At 46.5% G+C, this 17,563-nt stretch overlaps 1 protein-coding gene across 1 annotated transcript in view; it reads right to left on the bottom strand.

Moving 5' to 3' along the window:
* The window catches only part of LOC142563131 (uncharacterized), a 35,816-nt gene extending 29,429 nt beyond the window's left edge, over positions 1 to 6,387 (bottom strand). Inside the window, exons 1-2 of the mRNA XM_075673673.1 lie at positions 6,357 to 6,387; positions 3,861 to 4,142 (exon numbers count right to left, since the gene is read on the bottom strand). Coding sequence (XP_075529788.1) covers positions 3,861 to 4,142; positions 6,357 to 6,377 — 303 coding nt within the window. The 5' untranslated portion in view covers positions 6,378 to 6,387. The remainder of the gene's footprint in view (positions 1 to 3,860; positions 4,143 to 6,356) is intronic.
* Positions 6,388 to 17,563: the final 11,176 nt, after the last annotated feature.

Below are 17,563 nucleotides of genomic sequence, written 5' to 3'. Positions count from 1 at the left end.
AAACCTGTGAAAGGTAGAAACAGAAATGTTCAATTATAATGCAACATTGCTGTTCGTTTCCAGAAACAGAATTCGTGGGACTCGTGTTACACGTGCGTAAAGTGCCACTCAGTTGAAAAGAACTGTTAATATAGAGTCAAGCTGCAAAGGAGGAGGGGGGGGGGGCACTACAGCTCTCTTTAGCTATGTTCAAGCATTCAGTCATTTGTGAGGTGCTGTTTTTTCACGGGAACGTTGACTTAAATGCGAGGCATTCATGTGGAAAGAAAATGTGCGTTTGGAAAGACCAGCGCGAGAAGTGGTTAAACGACACACAATCGTTTTCGCTGCTATTGCGCTGCATAAAGACTAGATCGATCGAAAGAATGAAACTTTTCTAAACCTTATCCGGAGGCTATGTGCTCACTTTCACGGGGAAATATAGGAAATACTATTCGCAGCGAGAAACAGACGGTAACCTCTTAGGTAGAGCGCTGTGACAGATAAAAACAAGTGGATCTCGGTTAATAGGCTGCGGAACACAACTAAAGGTACCAATATTTACCGCAGCGTGACTGTCACCCTTTCTCCTGGGCTGATTGGTTCTTGTGGTTCGACGGATGGAGAATGCGGTCGGGGACAAGGCTCAGGAGTTTATCAAAAGAGGCCTTGGTCATCCTGTGCGGGAAGTCGTTGGACATAACGGTTTTCAAGCATGCTCTAAGCATGTTCAAAGCAACACCTGGTACCATTACGACAGGTTACATACAGTAAAGCCATACTTTAAAAATTGTTGCCCAAGCAGCGTCACGGAGTGTGAAAGCATTCGGCCCTACAAAGCATAATACAAGGTTTCACTTTCCTCCGTGCATTTTTACAGAAATAAAAACATCTGCTCACACACTTCACAGCGAGATAAAATCTACGCAAGAATAAAACGCACCCTTTATGCGAAGTCTATTTACCTGAAGTACTTGAGATGGTACTCTGGCTCCTTTTGACGTAGTTCTTGCACAAGCTGGTGGTAGTCGCCTGTGCTTTTCCGCTAAGCGAAAATCTCTCGCACATACATTGAGCGCCTGCGCTTTCGCCGCATATGGTGCACTAATAACGCGAGAGAAAGTTTCTGTCGCGCAGATAAAATCCTAGCCATGGTTCGTGGTAGCCGCGATGCCTGATGGAGCGAAACGGATGAGGATACAAAGAAAAAGGCGCGAACGGAATGCAGACGACCCGCGGGTCGGCGAGCGGCGCACGCATGCTGCGCATGCTCCGAAGAGAACCGCGTACAGCGCGCAGCGCCAAAGTATTGGCGGCGAGCTCCACCACTGGAAAAAGCTAGCGCCACCGCCGGTGTGACGTGGCATGAGGGATCACGTGGACACAGCGGCCGCGTAGGCTCCTTCGGAAGCGCCGAAGCGAGCTGAAAACGAAAGTTTAAAGTCCCACCTGCGCCGCGGTTCTCTTTAAGTGGTGAGACTTTAGCGCCTTCGGTGTCTGCTTGACCACATTTGAAAGTACTATAATAGGTAGGTGGCTGCCTTTGGAGGCGTGCAGCATGGTAGGCTACTGCTCGGTGCCTCAGTGGCGGACGCACGCAACGGATCCCGGTGTCAGCCTTATTCACACGTAGCCACAGGGCAAGGAGCTGCGTGAAGCTTGGCTGGCGAAACTTACAACCGGCAGACAGCCATCGGCTACAACTCGGGTATGCAGCAAGCACTGACGCGAGGAACATTTCTGCTACGGCGCCGGACTGCGCGATGTTCGGTGAGTAGCAGAAATCGCGCACTGAGACGCTCGCCCGCTGCCCGGCTAATGTCATGACGGTTTGGTCTATGAACTTGTTGATGCTAGATACTGGCAAGTTCACTGGAAAGGAAACGGAGCGGTAAGACGCACATTATAAAAAGGCACGGCATATGGTCATGTTTGTGTTATGAATTAATGCACTGGATTACGAAAATCAAGCAGAGGGAAATCGCACGCTGAGAATACCGATAAACATACAGTGCGACGCAACTTGAGAAATACTATTGAAATGTTCAAGAATTTAGAAGACAAAAAAGATTGAATCGTCGCGACGGCACATCACAGTCGCCGTAGCGAGGCGTCGAAGTCTCTATAACGGAATTATTTTTGAACAGTTCTGATAGCGTCCACGCAACAATGGTTGCTAGTGTACTGTCAAATGCTCATAAGCTGCGGCCTAAAGCTCACGGCATCGTGCGAAAACGCGCTCACAGCGAAAGCAAAACATTGTGCGCGGGCATGCATGCAGACGCGCAGTCGGTCGATGCGAACCCGTGCGATCGCTGGATTGAGGCTCCATTCTGTTATGCCCCATTTGGTTATACAGACAGCCGACTATAAGAACATATTTCACATATTTTACTTTCAGCATCTGCCTACCTTTCACGCAAGAAGCCGGTTCGGGAGACTCCGTCGCGGCGACAGCGCACAGTGGCGTTCACGTACTGTACGTATTCGGTAAAGGGATAGCGACTGTAAACGATTCTGTGCTTTCAGTTTGCCCAAGATTATTATATCGACAGTAAAAAACTTCCCTCCTTTTGAGAGTACCTGCATAAATGTCCAGGAGGGCTGCCGCATGGTGTTCTTATAGAGCGCCGTAAGCGAAACCTATATGAGGAGCGCGCCGCGTGATCCCTCATACTACGCAAGTGGGGCGCTTCCGACAGATGGCGACTCCGTAACTCCTCGCTGCCAATAGAGGGGATCGCATCTGTTTGGCGTTGCGTAAAACCGGCGTAACGTAATTAACGTAACTGACCGCGAGGGACGCTTGCCCGCGCGCCCAGCACGTCGGCCTATAAACACGCCTAAATTTAACAACGAAGAGGTGGCAGCGCCTGCGCTTGCGTCGCGCTAGTCGATACATGTGGCGCACGCAACGCTATTGGTGAAATTTAGCTGCTCCGACGCCAGCCGGGTCGGGCTGAGTCACTTGCGTTCCGCGAGGTAGCGATAAGGCGGCCCAGAACGTGCGCTCGTCACCACTGGCTGGTCGCGCACGTTGTTTCCAGGTAGAAAACAAGCTGGCTGGCGCCAATATACGATGATTCGTTCCATTTCTCTGGTACACGCGTCCCAGCTAATGAAGCAGGCGATGGAAGCGAGAAGCGTTTTCGACGGAGTAGTTGTAGGCTTTGAGCTAGCTGCTTTATTTTTTTACTGAAAACGAAAACTGCTTTGCCTTACCAAGAACGTTAGGCTCGGTGCCTTCATTTCAGTTTCATAGGCAAAACGTCAAGTTTACGTCACGTTACGAAAGCAAAGGTACTTTTCTGCACATACAAGCACCAGGGCACCTAGCCACTCATGCGCTTCATGCAAATGCAAGGCTATCTTCCACAAGACGGTGATTGCACTGAAAAGTGGGGACCGAAGAAAAAGAGAAGGCGTGGAAGCACACAACATCAAACTGGACCCACTGCGCTCTGCGTCAGCGCGCCGTCTATTTCACCCCGCAATAAGGATATTAGCATAATCACTGACAATAAGAGGCGTTGATAGATTGGGCAGAGCACCCCTGCAAATGCGTGTAGGCTATATGTACGCTTCGTACGCTCAAAAGTAAACCACGTGATAGTTTGTGCTCAGGTGTCGTGCGTCATTTTCTCGCCCAAGTCCAGTCCCTCCGTTGCTGTGCGCAGCAGTGTTAATTAAATGTAAATAGAAGGGAGGAAGGAAACATGAGGTTTGATAGAATAAGTCCTGTGTGAAGTGCACCCTACACGTGGATGGGTGTGAGGGAAAGAGTGAAAGAACATGGGAGTCTAGATTAACCGCACGGACTAGACTGGCCTACTCCAGTCGGACTACCCCGAAACCTTAGGATTAGAAGTGAAATCTCTCACCAGCACTTTCTCGGTGTGGTTGTCGTCCGGCGAGTAGCGGTCGAAATCCTTGAGGAGCTCTCCCCTCAGGATGCGCAAAGGTGGTTTCGGGTGGCGCACCTCCCACCAGTAGATGAACAGGCCAACGTAGGTCAGTAACAACAGCGCGATCAACAATTTCAAGAACAAGACGAACGGCCGGTTTCTTTCAAGCCTCGCCATCGTCATCCAAAACCGTTGCCTCCGAGACGCTTGTGCAGGGATGCCAGGCGATGACTTGGTTGGCGGCGGAGCCGTTTTCTGCTGTGCATGTGCACGTGCGGAGAGAGAGAGAGAGAGAGATAGATAGATAGATAGATAGAGAGAGAGAGAGAGAGAGAGAGAGAGAGAGAGAGAGAGAGAGAGAGCTACGGAAACTAGCCAGAAACTGGCTCCTTTGGCTCAAGAGCCCAAACGCAGTTTTTTTTGAAGAAATTAGACATCTAAGGAGCCCAAATTTACGCGACAAAACTGGTTGTACTCACACAACTACGCCTTGCGCATGCTAGAGTATGTTTTCTTGGCTTAATTCGGTCTAAAGAGTATCGCAGAATTTCGATAGTAAGAAGCTATAGAAACGTTTATAGATTAGCTGGAAATGGAGGAAGCATTGGGTATAGCGGTAAATGCAGCTTCAGGTACTTGCATGCCTGCTGGTCAAGTAGTCATGGCTGGTGTTTTGCACAGACCAACATGAATAGGACACGGACTATCGATGTTTTTATGGTAAAGTATCGCATTCGGCGGGTTATGTATGGCGGCGGGTATGCATGTTTTATTTGAGAAACATCGTAGGCACGTGCAAAGAAAACGAGAAAGCTCAGCTGACCCATAACTTCTCAGGAGGCTAGATTGTATACACTCTAAGAACAGTTTACGCCCTTTGGCATGCCCCTTCTGCCACACAACGATAATCGTCATCTGCCTTGATGCGTTTCCTTTCTTTAACGCTGCGAGCCCGGAACTTTCCAGTAACGAACGGCACGTGCGTTATCAGCATAGAACAGTTTACACCCTTTGGAGTGCTCCTTCTGATAACGCGCGTGCCATTCGTTACTGGAAAGTTCTGGGCTCGCAGCGTTGAAGAAAGGAAGCGCATCAAGGCAGATGACGATTATTGTTGTGTGGCAGAAGGGGCACGCCAAAGGGTGTAAACTGTTCTTAGAGGGTAGCGAAGCCGACTGTATACCGGTTGTGGACAGTGCATTGAATAAAATAGTTTTTCAACTGGCATTTACCTCTGCAAATTATTCAGGGGGTGGCGACTATCTAAGACCGTCACTATGAACCACTCTTTGGCCCCTGTGAACTAGATCAAAATGTGAGCAACGTAACAACGAAAGTGTACGATACGGCTTAGCGCCCCAAATCAAATCGCGCGCCGCGAGAGGCATTGGGGACTACGTGTACCCATTTCGATCACCTGGAGTTCTCTGAGGTGCGCAGAAAGCACAGCACAAGCGCTTGCATATTCATATTCCATCCAGCACTGGATTGCGTCCCCCTCAGCCGTGAACCGAACCCGCGACCTCTAGCTCAGCAGCAGAAAGCCGTTGCAACAGAGGCACAGCGAGGGCTTAGAATCAGAAAGTATACAGAGCAGAACTCGCGTAGCTTCTAGGGGACCGCCATCTTTTGCCACGGGAACTGGCGGAGAGAACGACATGCCAGGCGCGATGACGCTCGTCCGGTTCTTGTCGCATGCTCGCCACCAGTGCTCGCAGTTCCTCGCAGAGCTTCGCGCAATTACGAGAGGAAACTCTGGCGCTGTGCTCCTTCTGCCACCATCGGAATGATGGTGCTAGTATACGGATTTGTCTGGTATTTGGGCTTGGGGCTTCAGGAGTCTTTGTGGCTTCGTTCGTTACACCTTGTCCAGGCTAAATTGGCCTCAATTTCAAAGCAATTTATACCATGGTTAATGCCGCAGGAAATAAGACTCTGCGAGCACGCGCAATCGCTGCCAATTGCAGCGGTTCCGTTTGTCCACGCGCCCGTGGAGCAATTTTAATATCGTGCTTCTGTGCTAGAGGTCCCGTGCTTGAATCCGGCCGCCGGACGATAACATTTATTCATCTGTAGTGCAGTACTTTCGTAACGAATGATCACGTTGCGAAGTCGCGAAGCCATTTAAGGCCAGAACGACGAAGTTCACGCAAATTCCTGCAGCACCCATCACTCCCACGCGGCTCCCGTCGACACCAGTGCCACTGCTCCGTCTGGTAATTTTGTGAAACTCCACGCAATCCACGGCTTTGTCGTCAGCTGTCACGTCGCCATATTGGCGACGTGACATGGCGACTGGGGTCGAGATTAGGTGCGCCTGCTCGAACGGCCGCGCGACAGAAACAGAATCTCGTCTTAAACAGCTCTGCTAAACACAATAAGGTCTCGCACGAGGTTACATATGCATAAATAGTAGCCGAGAATCAGCTCGCGGTAGAATCCAAAGAGGCCATTAAGGCACGGCGTCCTCACCCGTCTGAAGAGGAACCACATCTTCGAGATATTCGGGCTTGAATCCTGGGCCGCTAAGGCGTGCGTAGGAGGAAGCTAGACCAAGCGAACCAGCACAGCGATGCAGCTCGCGAGAATGAGGCAGCGAAATTCGGAATGTGGCCGCTGGCGCGAGGCTCGAAGGGTCAAAGATGATGATGACGGCGAAGAAGAAGACAACTATTTAAGCTGGACTGATGATGTCCGCTCTGTGGCATACGTGTAGTGAAACTGAATCGATAGACCCCTTCTTTGTTTCGTTCCGACGGTGTTAAAATCTGAGAAAGAGGCTACTCGAAGCTCCACTTCGCAAAAGTGGTTTAGGAATACATATTCTGGTAATACTCGACGCTAGAATATAATCACAGGGATGTTTCTTGCCACGTGTTCAATTTTTTAATAAGAACAATACAGTTACCATGCTGTCTTATTTATTTTTTTGCAGCGATAATCTTCTTTGTTCACTATTGATTACATTGAAATTGATTCTCCAAATTCTTAATAATGTGGTCTTTATTGTCTTCTTTCTAAATACCACTTCATTAATTTTGTTTGATTAAGTCTGACTGCTCACTGGCGTGCTATTTTGTTTTTCTGACCTTGTCTTTGATTTGTCTCTGACTTATTTTTGACCTTGCTTTTGACTTTGTTTCTCCTCTTTGAGAAATAACTTGTCTTATTACTAGCTACTGCCACCCTATTCCTTATCTATCCCACATAGTGGGTTGACACCATAAGTAAACAACAACAGCATCATCACCAACGTTGCCTTGCGCTTGCGGTGTTGGTGAATAGTGATCATGATTCCTTGAACAGCGGCACAAACATACTGGGGGCATATAACCGGGCGCTATTACCATAACAAAAGGTGAGCACCAATGAAAACATGAGAGAAGTCGACCATAAATAAAATATTGCACATTCTGGTACAGTCGGTGTCGTGTAAACAACAAGAAATAAGAACTCAGAGTAATAACAAGCGTAAAGCAAAGGAATGACGGAAAAGGCACCTCACGAATTTCGAATTTTCGGTATTGATTATGGAGTGATAATAACACGACAGGTTATTATTTCTATGCCGCCATTTCTTATCGTTACAGACAATTATTTTAGAAAGTAGCGTTGAGCTGGCGCTAGAATAAATATTTCCGTTTTTATAGCATCATGTCTTCGGGACTCTTTTCTGTGAGACATTATAAAAGAGATGACTGGGCAGGCCTTGAAAAAAAGAAGTTGCTTTATAAAACGATTTCAATGTAAATTCGCACGATATTGCTTTACAATGTTAAATTAACGCTTGACTAATTATCTTTATAATCCTATCTGATTTTTCGTTATTATTTGGTAGCGGCCACATTTAGGGGCAAACCAACCATCCAACTAATAGGGCTTCTTCAATGTATCTGTTTCTTTTTAGAATCCCCCCCCACTGATCTTTAGGGCGAGGAAAGCTTTTACAAGGTTGATTTCACCAACTTTGGCTGTCACTAACTTCGCCAGCCATTCTCTCCTACTGGGCATTTTCGCTGGGATGCAACCTCAAGGAGGTTTTGATTGCAATAGAAAATTATATTGCGCGCAAGAAAGGGCAACTTTCCAAAGTAGCCCTTTCTAAATCAAGTTTCCAAATTTTCCAAATTGATCTTCGAGCGCTTTAACTTTACTTCTTCATGGCATAATATTTTATCTCAAACGTTCTTGTAACCTTCTTCTCACTTCTGCATTCTTTCTCCACTCGCTAATATTACGTGTACTGTAGCTGCAATGTTATTTCAAAAAAGAAACGTAAAATGTTCAATTTCGCCCGAATGGCAAAGCATTGACAGGAATTGCAAGGTATATCGTCGTGCTTGAACTCGAGGTGTTCTAACCACGAGGGCAATCCGGAAAGTAATGCCTCCAAGCCCACTACTTTTCGAATAGTACTGCTGTAGTATGACGACTAATTCCGACACTAGACACAATTGAGGTGACACCGGCGTTACACGAACACTGATCGTGCGCACAGCAGACACAAGGGCGTTTTGTTCGTCCTCTTCTTCTCTACAATGGTCCCCGGCAGAGAAGATGATTGATCCTGGTGACTTACGGCGTACGCACGATCAGGGGTGCATAGTACGGCTTAAGTCTGTTGACGTGAACCATGTCACGCCCGCAATGTCGAAGGTCGAGTGATAGCGTCACAGGTTCTAAAACGTAGGTGACAGCGAAGGTGCGGTCTATGACGCGGTAGGGACCATCACAGCGTGCAAGAAGTTTGGTTGAGAGTTCAGGGCTGGGAGGTGGGACCCTTAACCAAACAAGGGAACCAGTCCGAAAACGTGCTTAAGCGCGCCACTGCCATGACGCAGCTTTCGACGGCCTTGAGCGGTGGTCGTAAGGGTTCCAGCGAGCTACCAACAATCCTTTGCGTATTTGGCGGCTTCAGTCACGCGCGTGGATCAGAAGCGTCGGGTCGGTATGGGAGCAGTGCGTCCATATATAGTACACGAGGGCTCTCGTCCATACAGCAGAAGAAAGGGCGAAAAGCCAGTGGTAGCTTGTGTGGCCGTTTTATAGGCATACGTTACGAACGGCAAAACAGTGTCCGAGTTACTGTGGTTCGAGGCGACGTACATAGTCAACATATCACCGAATATACAGTTGAACCTCTCTGCAAAGCCGTTCGTTTGCGAGTGGTAGGCTGTAAACTTGCGAGGAACGATGCTGCATGCAGCGAGAGGGGCTTGGATTATTTCGGACAGGAAGACACGTCCCCTGTCGCTGAGCAGTTCGCGTGGTGCGCCATGTCGAAGAACGAAGTTCCGCAAGATCAAAAACGCAACTTCGCACGCAGAGGCCACCGTGAGTTCGGTAGTCTCGGCGTAGCGGGTCAAGTGATCGACACTAACAATTATCCATCGGTTACCCGAGGGGCTGCAGGGAAGTGGCCCGTATAGGTCTATGCCGAAGCGATCGAAGGGCCGAACCGGACAGTGCAGCGGCTGTAACTCACCAAGAAGGCACCGTTGAATTTTACGCCGTTGGCATGCCGTGCAAGCGCTTACGTGCTGGCGCACGAAGTGATACATGTCGTGCCAGTAGAAACGCTGCCTTTGCCGAGTGTACGTTTTCAGAAGGTTGCCGTGACCATTACGAGGAGCAGCATGAAAATAAGCGCATGTGTCAGAAAGCATGCGCTGTGGTATCACAAGCAGCCATTTGCGACCATTAAGCAAATAATTTTTGCGGTAAAGGACGTTGTCGCGTACAGCAAAGTGAGCGGCTTGGCGAGGAAATGTTCGAGAAGAGGGTGTCATGCAAGGATCGTGGAGGCAATTCAGCATTGTTAAAAGCAGGGATTCCTACGCTGCTCGTCCGGCATATCAGCGACGTTGATGGGTGACGTGGATGCGACGGGTGAAGAAAGACACTGAAGCCACATCAGAAGGTAGCGGTGACGTAGCGGGAAAACGCATCGGTGTCAGAGTGCTTCCTGCCCGATCGGTAGACAACGCGGATGCCATATTCTTGTAAGCGAAGTGCCCATCAGCCTAGACGACCTGACGGATTCTTCAGCGAGGACAGCCAGCAAAGGGCGTGTTGGTTGGTGACTCTGTCAAAAGGGCAACCGTATAGGTATGGACGAAAGCTGACGAGAGCCCAAATAACAGCCAAACACTGCTTTTATGTTGCAGAGTAGTTGGCTTCTGCCTTCTTTAAAGTGCGGCTCGCATACGCGACCACGTACTCGTGATAGCTGTCTTTCTGTTGTGCGAGGACAGCACCAATCCGGTGCCACTGGCGTCCGTGTGTATCTCTGCAGGCGCTGTGGTATCGTCGTACATTATATATGTAGCTATGTTCAAGGATATCGGACGCCTTTTCTTGATCTAGTTAAAGTAAGAGACCACGTGAAGCGTTGGTTCCCACTTTTACCTTGTTCTCGTTTTGCTCTTCGTCTACTCCTACTCAGCCCCATACGGGAGGATCCAGGAGGTTTCTGTTGAGTGCTCGGATGAAAAATTAATGCAGTATCTGAGCTACCAAGGAGTCAAATCTGCTAGGAGGAAAGTTCCATAAGCCCCTAGCACTGATGGAATAGTAACTGAGGCCTGTAGATGCTCGGTGATGCTCGAAGTTTCTAAGGACACCCCCAGACCAATTATTGAAATAAATTCTGGGGTCTTACGTGCCTAAAACATCCCATGATTACGAGGCAGGGGCCCCCATATACTAAAAGCGAGTGTCGTTTGAATTCTTGAGTTATCTCGTGACGAAATATATGACGTCTGCAAGTCAATGTTTGAGATCTTGGAGGCATGATTACACACTTAAGTATGGAACGGCCATATCAGCTGCAAAATATTCGCTAGTTCCCACACGCATTACGCGTGTACATCATCGTCCTACATTTTTTTATTGATATGATACAAGGAGATGTTCACTCGCAATTTAAGGCGCCGGCTACTCTTTAGCTCTTGAAAAAGTCTGGCTTGCAACATACAGGGCACAAGATTACATATCAAATAAACTTTTCATACAAGCACCAGGACTTCTCAAACAAGGTTTCCACAGTAACAATATGACGTAAGAGACGCATGGTACATACAATATACAAGTTAAATGACTACACAGTTCTGTAGAAAAAAGTATCAAAAATACAGATGATACTGTCGCCTAATAACGCAGTCTATAGTCAGCGGGTGCTACGTACATCGTTTAAATGCATTATCACATGTAGTTACAACAGAACAGTCAACATAACATAATCCACAAACACATAGATATATACAGCGACATTGAAATGAAAGGAACACAAAAAGCATTAATAACGGCCAACAATGCCGCTGTCATCGAGAAAAGTCTCGTGCTTTTAAAGTGCTCTTCTGCAAGGACGTTGTTGACCAAGGACCCGGATGTTTTTTTAAACTGAAAGGTCAGCGGTCTAATGTAATTAGGGCTGATCTAAGTCGTCACCTTGGTGTGTCGTGATGTGGGCAATCTAGGAAGAGGTGATGTATATTTTCGTCTACAAATTCACAGTCAAATTCAGGGGTTTCAGCACGGCCAATTCTGTGTAAGAAATGTTTTGTGTAAGCAGTGCCTAGCCTTAATCGATTAATAAGTGTTTACATATTTCTGACAAACGACAATGAAAATTTTAAATAAATAAACGGATCAATAAGATACAATCCAGAGCGCTTAGAATTCTGGTCAAACCACCTATTTCTACATATTTTGAGATACGTTGTCCATATAATGCTGCCTAATTCCCGCTTCGATATTGGGAGCTTGTCGTGATGCTCCACCGGCTGCTGTGTTGGCAGGAATGTTACGATGCTCTCGTATCCACTAGAATGCTATTTCATGCTTCGCTTGGTTTGCCTTTGTGAGGTCTTTAAGTGCTTCGTATATTATACTATTACTGATTGTTTCTCCTTTTGTGCTGCAGAGTGATGTTAGAGCCGCCTGCGAATTGCTGGAAATTAACCATTTTTGCGCATCTCTTTCTGACAATGTAAATTTTATCGCAGATAGGATTGCAAACAGTTCAGCCGTTATGGACGAAATCGCAGGAGACAACTTCAACGATTCTTGTTTTTTGAGGTGCGGTTTAATGAATGCTGAAGTTCAAGAGGTTGCTGTAGTGGAGGCATCTGTATAGACGTGTCTGTATCCTGAATACCGCGTATATGTCTATATAGACCATTTTCATGCTTACAAACAGTCCCCGGAAGACTTCCGGTTAAGCCCTCCGCAAGAACATGGTAAAATAGCCTATACATATATAGAACCATCCAGCTGGCACCAGTTTTGTTGGGAATTCGGGTGTTTGACAAGTGAATTGTATTGTTAAGTGCAACAACAAAAAAAGCCCATACATGAGTTCGACGCACGATATCTGAAAACATGAAAAAATATGCGCCTGCAGTACGCTATGCTACAAAACACAAATTTTTTCTTCGCTAACTGGACAGTCAAAAATGGCTCACTCTAACTTCTCTGGGATCACGAACGCGCTGCTGCCACAGCGCGGATGCAGTTGCTAGTTGCTAGTTGCAGGATTCAGTTGCCAGTGCTAGTTGTTGAGCAGCTTGTATGAACATGTCTCTTTTTCTGAATATCCCGTCTACTGACAATTCGATTTTTGGAAGTGTAAGCAGCCTGGAGGATATTCGACGACTGAGTTGCAAAATTCATTTTTAGACAATATATGAAATTTTCTCGAATTTCTTTATGAACATGAATTCTATCTCGTTTCATTATGTCTACAGCCAATGGTTGGCTTTTATTCTGTATTTGAAGACGGAAATAGTGTCTGCATGTTTCTGTTGTTCTCATAACTGGAAAGGCTGATTGGCGAGCCTCAGCTATTACAATACAGCTAGAAGTCGCTCGTGGAACTCCTAGACATATGCGTAGTCCTCTAGCTAAAAGTCTTTGAAGTCGCTCTGCAGACGTGTGGGAAAGTCCGTGTTAGATGGGCGCAGAATACGGAATTTTTTGTCGTATTAGTGCATTGTAAACAGTCAGCACGGACGGCACTGATCCGCTCCATGATGTGCCTGCAAGCCTGCGAAGTGCAGTCACTGTCGCATTGACCTCGTTTTCGAGTTTTTTTCATATGGGGTGCCCAGGATAGCTGCTTATCAAGTAATATGCCAAGAAATCGATGCTGTGTGACAATAATTAGAGGGTGTCCTTCCAGATTAAAGTGAAGGGCAATACAGCTGTGTTTGCGTGTGATAGCTCCATTCCTCCCTCTCTATCATTCTATCTCTCTCTCCCTTTCAAAAATTGGTTATTTATATTTATGCCGTTTTGCAATGCCATCTGAAGTAATTGAACATTAGTCCAGGATGTCCAAATACACGCATCATCTGCATACAGTTAAAACTTCAACTGTGGTGGTAGTCTTTTTGTTAAATCAGCCATGCCGCAGTTAAAAAGAAAGGGGCAGAGTACGCTTGCCTGTGGTACTCTCTGTTTGACAACATGTTCAGCACTCTTTCCTTCACCCGTGTGAACAATTTTTTTGCTACCTGATAAAAATTCAGACATCCATCGCAAGGACCTGCCAGACATTCCGAGTTGCAACATGCTTAGCAGAACATGAACGTGACTAACAGTGCCAAAGGCCCTCTTTATATCTAGGAATACTGGAATCGTCAAGCTTCCACATGCACGCTCGTGCTCCACAAAGGTTACTATATCCAATATTGCATCCATTATGCATCTCTGTTTTCTAAGACCTGCTAAATAGTTGGACAACACGTCTGTTTCATTCATGAAGTCGTGCGTCGATCATGTTCTCCATTACTTTGCATAAGCAACTTGTCAAACTAACTGGGCGGAAGGATTCAAGGCACAAGGGCGTCTTACCCGGTTTTAAAATTCGTATGATTCCAGCGACTTTCCAAGAGTCGGGTACAGTTTCCTCTATCCATAGATTATTATAGATGTCTATAAGAGAGCATTTGTACCTGTCGGCCCGAGGTTTCTTAGCATATTGTACGTAATTCCGTCCGGCGCAGCAGCAGACTTTTGGCGGCATGATGCGATTGCACATTGAAGCTCGCTTAATGGGAAAGCATGATCTAATTGTGGATGTTGTGCCCAATAGCAACCAGTCATTTCCTGCTTAGCTAACACTACTGAATTATGAAATTCTGCGCATTGTGATGAAAAAGCAGGTCTAGGAATAAGTTCAAAAATTTATCTGCAAATATTATCTCACACGTATCCAGAGCTACAGCGAGAACACGAAATGGGAAGCTCTGTATTACAGGTCCGCTTAAAGAACCAATTACTAGAAAAAATCGTGGGACAGGCGTGTGAGGAGACCGCGTGCTGCAGAAATCACGCCAGCTTCGTTTGCCTAAATTTTCCATGCGTCTGCGCATTACACTGTGTATTTTCTTAGGCTTTCTGTATGCTTCTAAACTTGCGCTCCGTCGGTACGTTCTTTCGGGTGGGCGTCTGATGGCTCTTAGGTGTTCATACTCCCCGTCAACCGGCAGCATAATCTTTTGGAATTGAGACCTTCCTTGTGCATATGTTCATATTATTCAACGGTGGACATTGCATATGTCCACCGTTGTATGTTGACTAATTTGATCTGTTAGGCGGTACCAAAAAGTTTGCATTTGGTTAGTCTGCTGTAACGCCTGATGTCATAGTCCATGCTAGGGACGATTTACAAGGATGGGAAAATGATCACTTCCGCGCGTTTCCATATCTGTTATCCATCCCACACCATTCACTAGATTATGTGAACACAGGGTAACATCTATGCAGCTTGAATAATTATATCCACGAAGAAATGTTAGCGACCCATCGTCTAAAACAGTCAAGTTGCATTTATCTATGGCGCACTCATTAACGTTACCACGTGCATAACAATGATCACTGCCCCAGATCATGTTGTGTGCATTGAAGTCTCCACATATATATACATTAGAATGAGCTATGTTGAAAATATGCACTAGCGCTTCTACTGAAATACAGTTTAGAGGTTGTAATATAGATTAATCACTGTTATGCAGAGCTTACCAAAGAATACGCTACATGCGATGAATTCTGGAAAGTCAGAATCACTGGACTGAATTTGATAAGATGGTAAGTCCTTTCTGATGCATAGGAGCACTCTGCTAGCAACACTTTGACGAGAGATGTTGTATATCACATAATTTGAGAGGCGGAAATCGTCACTGGTTCCCGCCTCTTGAATGCCAATTAATGGAAAGTTGTATTGTGCAAGGAGTTTACGAAAGTCGGAACACTTCTTTCGGAGACTTGGCATTGCACCAAAATATGGAGACATTTTTGTAGAAGTTATTCATGTACTCCTTGCCGCAGTTTTGGCTCGGACTGTTGACACAATAGTGCTCCCAGATGCAACAAAGTCTTCACTTCTGGTAGACTGTTTACTTCCGGCAGAGCAGATAGGATTGCCTTAAGAGTTGCAAAAAGCGTTGGCACAACCAAGTGCGTCATCGACGCGGTGGTATGGTCACTATTAACTGGCGTTACTTCTGCAGTAGGTGCGTAAGGTCGCTGAGAATAATGTGTGCGAATATTGGAGCTTTCTGGTGTATTACTTTCTGCCTGTTGTCGTGTGGGTTTCTGTAGTATTATCGCATAAGATTGGGCACTTGGATGTGATCTTTTTGGATGGTCTCTTGATTGCTATGTTGGTTGATCTCTTGAGGAGGCATAGCTTGTTGGTTCTATTGATTGCGGGGGTTCCGGTTTCCGCTGAGGTGGGTGACCTTGCACTTAATCAACAATCTCAAGGTTTGGGGCGGGTTCATTGCGTCGCGGTTGTCTTCCATGGATAAGTTCATGTCGATGCATTTGTGCCGCTGCCTTGTTCGGAGGGCAGCCTGAGTAGGAGGCGGCGTGGTTCCCCGCGCAATTCGCACATTTAGGCTCAAGGAGTGACTTGCACTCCTTCTTATCATGATCTTCTGAGCAGATTTTGTATCGACGTGTGCTGCGGCAGTTTTTCGCCATGCGCCCAAATCGCTGGCAATTATAGCAGCGAAGTGCTGGTCCTAGGTATTCCTCGACAGGATGACTGGTGAAACCCAAGTAAATTCTTCCTTGAATAGGGTGATCGTGTCTAAAGATCAGAATTACTGTGTGAAGTGGATGTAACTTTACTGCACCACCTACCTGATGGTAGTACTTTATCTGTGTGCGTGCCTATATAACTCCTGCGTCTTTCAAAAAGTTTAGCAGTTGATCGTCACTATACTGCAGAGGCACATATCTTACTTTCTCAACGTTTCGCGTGTATGGCTATATGATGAAGGGCTTGGCTTCTAGGCCGCCTACACTTGAGAGCATCAAAAGGCGTTTTGCGGATACTAAGGAAGGAACGCTGACATTGAAACTTCCATCTCCGGTCGTCCTGAAAGACTGTACTTTTTCTTTGGCAGCGGAAACTATTCCGGCAGACACTCGATTTGGTTTCACTTGCCAAAAAGTAGTGCCTTCACTTGTTGGGCGAAAGGCAACCGCAATGCCTTCTGCTTTTCTCTTATACGTGACCGAAGTAAATGGTGCATCTTCACCCATCTCTTCTTCATCACTTAGCTCATAATTCGATGTTGTATCATCATACTTGCTGTCCTCTAGACGAGGTTTCTTGCTCTCGGCTTCACCATCAGAAATTATCCCTGAAGTCGCCGATGCTGATTCCCAGTTGTGGAGAACCAAACGAACGGGCTTTATGAAGCTTTGTGCCGCCTGCAAGGCCCCACGCTTTTCATTACGGCTTGTAGTATCATTCATATGGCTTGCTGCAGTTGCACGAGCCTAAGGTTCGTGACGATGTTCTCGGCTTCCGACCACCGTAGTGGCAGGGCAATAGCCACGTCCCCAAAAAGGAAATGTCGTACCTGTAACTTCACCCGACGTCTTGTTAGTCAGTCGTCGTCAATGCTGACCGTAAATGTCCAAATAACCAGAAAAATCAGCACCGCACAAAGACAGCGACCAAACAGATGCACTTCTTCTTCCATGATGTGCAAACTGCAAAGCCAAGCATGCTGCACCATACAGCGTGTGGTACAAAAAAGAAAGCAGCTGCCCTTGCACAGACAATAGCGCAGATCTAGAGAAAACAGCGAAAACGATGGGAACGAACACCTGATCGCTATATGGTCTTTACATCTAGGAACCAGAATCAACAAGACATGCTACAGGGCGATGGTATGGCTTTAACAAATGGCAATATAGTTTAACAATGGTAATTTGCCCAAGATAATGGTAATACGAGGTGTCGTGTAACCTTAGGTTCAAGTCTACATGAGTATAAGTAAAATGTGCAGAAGTCGAGAAGGCGTAGCTGCCACGCCGAGTGTCATGTGATTTGTGCAACAGTGTCTATTGCCGGGCAACGTTTAGGAACATCAATGCTTCTAGCTTCACGCCTAATTAAAAGTAAGAAGAACATCCGCATGGAAGTTTGCTGGGTAGGTGCTACGTATTGACTTGTTCGGTCAGCAAAAGGGTGCACGAAGGCTGCAGCGATGTTATTGTTTACTTTCTGACATTCCTTGAGGAACGTTAGACTGGCGGAAGCAGTCGAATATCAAAACTAGTGCTGCTTCTGCCATAACTTACGGTAATGAGTGCCGCTTATCTAAAAATATGTAAAAATACGAGACCTCTATAAAGGTTGCAACCCTATTGCCACG

Source organism: Dermacentor variabilis, chromosome 11 (assembly GCF_050947875.1).
Source record: "Dermacentor variabilis isolate Ectoservices chromosome 11, ASM5094787v1, whole genome shotgun sequence".
NCBI classification, from domain to species: domain Eukaryota; kingdom Metazoa; phylum Arthropoda; class Arachnida; order Ixodida; family Ixodidae; genus Dermacentor; species Dermacentor variabilis.
This window is presented reverse-complemented; position numbering and strand designations above follow the sequence as displayed.